This window comes from Nansenia antarctica (genome assembly GCF_963989245.1).
Source record: "Nansenia antarctica genome assembly, chromosome: 8".
Taxonomy (NCBI): Eukaryota; Metazoa; Chordata; class Actinopteri; order Argentiniformes; family Microstomatidae; genus Nansenia; species Nansenia antarctica.
The window spans coordinates 10,439,148-10,444,147 of NC_137678.1; the positions used below are offsets into that span (position 1 = coordinate 10,439,148).

General features: G+C 50.9%; 1 protein-coding gene across 1 annotated transcript; it reads right to left on the reverse strand.

Moving 5' to 3' along the window:
- Positions 1-75: 75 nt before the first annotated feature.
- On the reverse strand, positions 76-1,808 carry LOC308163839 (arg8-vasotocin receptor-like; the record flags this gene model as incomplete). Its single annotated transcript, XM_080538025.1, has 2 exons — positions 76-104; positions 914-1,808. The coding sequence occupies 2 exons, from the start codon at positions 1,806-1,808 to the stop codon at positions 76-78; spliced, it is 924 nt and encodes a 307-aa protein (XP_080394151.1).
- Between the last annotated feature and the right edge of the window lie 3,192 nt (positions 1,809-5,000).

Here is a 5,000-nt window from a genome sequence, read left to right on the forward strand (position 1 = left end):
AATGCCAGGCTAATATAACATATGCCATCTGACACTTTTTTCCAAAGCGACTTACTTAAGCGTTTTTTCTTTCTTTCAGTTTTTACACATTAGATACATTTGATCTACAAGGCACCACAAACATACAGTTTCACATTCTTGCACATCGTCATTTCAGACCGATCTTATTATTTCTGGTGTACATGCTATGATCTTTTTCATTTTAACTGATATAGTTCTTGAGATCTTATTTAGCCCATCCCACCTCTCTTCATTTCCTTGTGCCATATATGTTTACATTTAGCTATGACGTCTCACATAGTTCCTGAGTCGTTCTAATAGAGCTTGCACAGATTTTATGCGCGATTAATTCTTGATAAATGCAAGTTTGTCTCCTCTTGGAGACCGTTTGACAACGACCAACACCTGTTGCTTCAGTTTATAAACTGCTGCGTGAAAACGCTCCAAATGTGGAGAGCGTGCGTAAAAAGCCACTGCTGTGCATGCGCCAATACAGTGAAGTATCCACTAATGATAACATTAGCCTAATTCGATTAATTACACTAGAGTACGGTGGCCTTAAGGCCGTGCACTGACCTGCGTGTCCCGTTTCCCCACACACACACACACACACACACACACACACACACACACACACACACAGACACACACACACACACACACACACACACACACACTCGCACTCGCACACGCACACTCACACTCACACTCACACTCGCACTCGCACTCGCACTCACACTCACACTCACACTCGCACACACACACACACACACACACACACACACACACACACACACACACACACACACACACCTCAGGTGCCACGGCCGGTCAGTGAGACAACAGCGCGCGCTGCCACTCGGACACACTGCTGCGCCACTCGGACACTGCGCAACATTCAACAACATCTCACCGTCCCACGAAAAGTTCTCGTCCCACACGGACCACATCTGCACGGTGAAGAACGGCGCCCAGCACACCACGTAGGCCAGCACGATCACCAACGTCATCTTCACCGTGCGCAGCTTGGCGCGCGAGATGGTGGTGACGCTGCTGACCGAGCTCTTCCCGATCAGCCCGTTCGTCTTCTTCTTGACGCCCTCGCCGGTGCCGCTCGCGCCAGTCCCTTTCCGGGTCTTGTACCGGATGTTCCTCCAGATCGTGTGGCAGATGAAGCCGTAGCACAGCACGAGCACGGCCACGGGCACGAGGAAGATGCCCACGGTGATCCAGGTGATGTAGGCGCGCACGCCCCAGCCCGGGGCGAAGTGGCCCCAGCAGTCGTACACGGCCGACCCGGGGTGCACCTCGCTCAGGGAGAAGATGAAGTACTGCGGCGTGCTGAGCGCGAGGCTGCACGCCCAGGTGGACCCGATCATGACGTAGGCGCGCCGCGTGGGCTGGTGGAGCGTCTGCAGCGGGTGGCAGATGGCGATGTAGCGGTCTAGCGTCATCATCACCATCATGTAGGTGGAGGCGAACATGCCCAGGACCTGCAGGTGTTTCACCACGCGGCACAGGAAGTCCGGTCCGTAGAAGCGGAAGGTGACCTCCCAGCACAGCTGCGGCAGCACCTGGAAGAAGGCGACCACCAGGTCCGCGAGGCTGAGGTGCTTCATGAACAGGTGCATGCGTGAGGGCTTCCGTCGCGTGTTGTGCATGGCCAGCAGCACGCTCACGTTGCCCACCACGGCCACGAGGAAGGACAGGCTCAGCACCGCGATCTCGATCTTGGCCACCTCCTCGTTCCTCCCGAACGGGTCGCTGGAGTTCCCGGAGGCGCCGGTGGAGTTCCCGGGATCCCCCATGCTCGTGCCCAGACCCAGCAGGACAAAGGAAGTCGCGGTGGGCCCGAAGTCGTCTATAATCGTCCGGTTGAACATCGTGAAGTTGTGGAGCTCATTGCCTGGTTGGTGGAGCTCGTCCTCGTTCTCGGCGCCGAGTTGCATAGCTCTCCACGCGCGCGGCGGTGGGGACTCCCCCGGTCCAGCTGTGGAGGAGAATGAATGAATGGTCTTTATTGTCATTAATACAGTACAGGTACCATAACCATACAACGACATTTGGGAGGGGGGGCTCCCCTGGTGCTAGATTATTTTTTTATTTTTTTACTAAAAACAAGAAGGGAAAAGAGCTGGTTTACATAAATAAAGGCTATGTACACTATCCACTATACTATACTATACAAATAAAACACTGTGCTGTACTCTATGCTATGCTATACCTATTCTAACATTTCCTATCTCTGAACCTTATGTACCCGAGGGTTGTCATATATTGCACATAGTATTATTGCACATTCATTTAAAGAGGGAGGAAGTTGGAGGTCCACCGGCAAAATAAATACAGAGAAAACCCCCGAAACCCACAGCACGAGCGGGTGTTTCCTACCGTTCAGAGTTCTGGAGTTTTGTTGTTTTAAATCCAGCGCATTTTGGAGACGCGCGCTCCACAACACGTAGGCTGCAGCTCTCCACAAAGCCTGCAACACGCGCACAGCCAGAACAGCCTCCTATGCACTGGGCTACTTGGTGTGAAACGAAATATTTGAGCGCAGTCCCATGCACAACCCCCTTTTGAAGGCTCGCCCCCTTCGAGACCACCTCCCCCCCCCCCCTCACCGCCCCCCAGTAGCACTCCCCTTCACAGCCCCCCCGCCCCCCAGCAGCACTGGACACAAAAACAACCAAAAAAGCAAGCAGGATGGGAGACATTAGGCTGTGCGTGCAGAGAGTCTCGCGGAGAGACTGACCCTCTGGAGTAAACGAGCAAAACACACGCATGTAAAAACGTCTGAAAGCGGAATCACAGAAATAGAAATCCACAAATCATAGATATTATTTTTTCGGAGACCAGTTACATGTTTTGTCTTTAATCAAGCCCAATAATTTAAAATATAATATACAGTACCGGTCAAAAGTTTGGACATATTTTCGACCGGTAGGCTACTGTATAAACATTATCTATTATACATAATACATAATATAATATATCATTATACATATTTTTATCAGTAGGCCTATCTGGCACGTTTACATGTTTAGGGCATGTTTTGGAGTTGTATGTTTTGCGCACAGTAAACAGCAGATGGCCGATAGACACACGGATATAAACATAGGAACATCCTCCGTCTCTGTCTCTGCCCGTCTGCCCACGTGTCTCTGTAGCAGAGCGGGGCGCCTCCTGCCTGTAGGTCCTGCTGCGCTCAGCGGAGGTTCCGGGGTTCTCTCTCTCTCTCTCTCTCTCTCTCTCTCTCTCTCTCTCTCTCTCTCTCTCTCTCTCTCTCTCTCCCTCCCTCCAACTCTCTCTTTCTCTCCCTCCAACTCTCTCTCTCTCTCTCTCCCTCCAACTCTCTCTCTCTCTGTCCCTCCCTCCGTCTCTCTCTCTCTCTCTCTTTCCCGCTCTCTCTCTGTCTCTCCCTCCCTCCATCTCTCTCTCTCTGTCTCTCCCTCCATCTCTCTCTCTCTCTGTCTCTCCTTCCATCTCTCTCTCTCTCTCTCTCTCTCTCTCTCTCTCTCTCTCTTTCCCGCTCTCTCTCTGTCTCTCCCTCCCTCCATCTCTCTCTCTCTTTCTCTCTGTCTCTGTCTCTCTCTCTCTCTCTCTCTCTCTCTCTCTCTCTCTCTCTCTCTCTCGTCTCTCTCTCTCTCTCTCTCTCTCTCTCTCTGTCTCTCTCTGTCTCTCCCTCCACCCCTCTCTCTCTCTCCCAGTGATGTTAATAACGGCGTTATTTTTTCCAGTAACGGATAATCTAATTGATTACTATTTCCATCGTTATAACGCCGTTACCGTTACCGGTAATTCGGTGCGGCGCGTTACTACTGAAGCTTCTCATTGTCATCCGACCTCAGTCACAGCTGCAAATGTGTTTTTTGTTTGTTTGTTGGTGAGGGGGGAGGGGAGGGGCGAGACAACCGCGCAAGTGATCATGATTGGCTATGGTAGAGAGAATGTCATGGTAAGCCAACCATAGCTCAGTGTTGTGCGGATGTTTCTACACACAAACCACACGCGCGCAGAGCATCACACACACACTCAAACTATCAGAGAGATACACGCAGCAATGGCGAGTCCCGAGTGTTCTGAGGTGAACGTGGCGTTTTCACGGTGGAAGTACAGGCACTATTTCAGTACTACTTTAAAAGCACTTCATATTGTTTAACTGTTAACTTTTGTAATGAAGAAAATACTTGAAGTACAATATGTCTACCAGTTGTGGTCTGTTGAAGTGCAATAAATATGAAAAGTTCCCTGCTGAAACCTGCTCAGAAAAAATCTATCTTCACAAGAAGATCACATTTATCTTCTAATATGGCAGTGGGTAAGCTTTTCCTTGTCACATTTGGCTGACTGACCTTAACTTAGCCCGCTGCACCGTGGTAAAAAGTAACGTAATAGTTACTTTCCCTAGTAACTAGTTACTTTTATAATGAAGTAATTCAGTTACTAACTCAGTTACTTTTTGGGATAAGTAACTAGTAACTATAACTAATTACTTTTTTAAAGTAACGTGCCCAACACTGGTCTCTCCTTCCATCTCTCTCTCTCTCTCTCTCTCTCTCTCTCTCTCTCTCTCTCTCTCTCTCTTTCCCGCTCTCTCTCTCTCTGTCTCTCCCTCCCTCCACCTCTCTCTCTCTCTTTCTCTCTGTCTCTCTCTCTCTCTCTCTCTCTCTCTCTCTCTCTCTCTCTCTCTCTCTCTGTCTCTCTCTTTCTCTCCCTCCACCCCTCTCTCTCTCCCTCCATCTCTCTCCCTCTCCCTCCGCGGAATGCGCGAGAAGCCCAGGCGGACCGCAGGCCAGCAGGCCAGGTGTCAGCGCGCGGCTGAGTGGGTGAGTGAGTGGGTGGGGTGGGTGGGTGTGTGGGTGAGTGGGTGAGTGGGTGAGTGGGTGAGTCAGGAAGGAAGGCAGGCAGGCTACCTCCTACGTGTCTCTGTAGCAGAGCGGGACGCCTCGTGCCTGTAGGTCCTGCTGCGCTCAGCGGAGGTTCCGGGGTTCTCTCTCTCT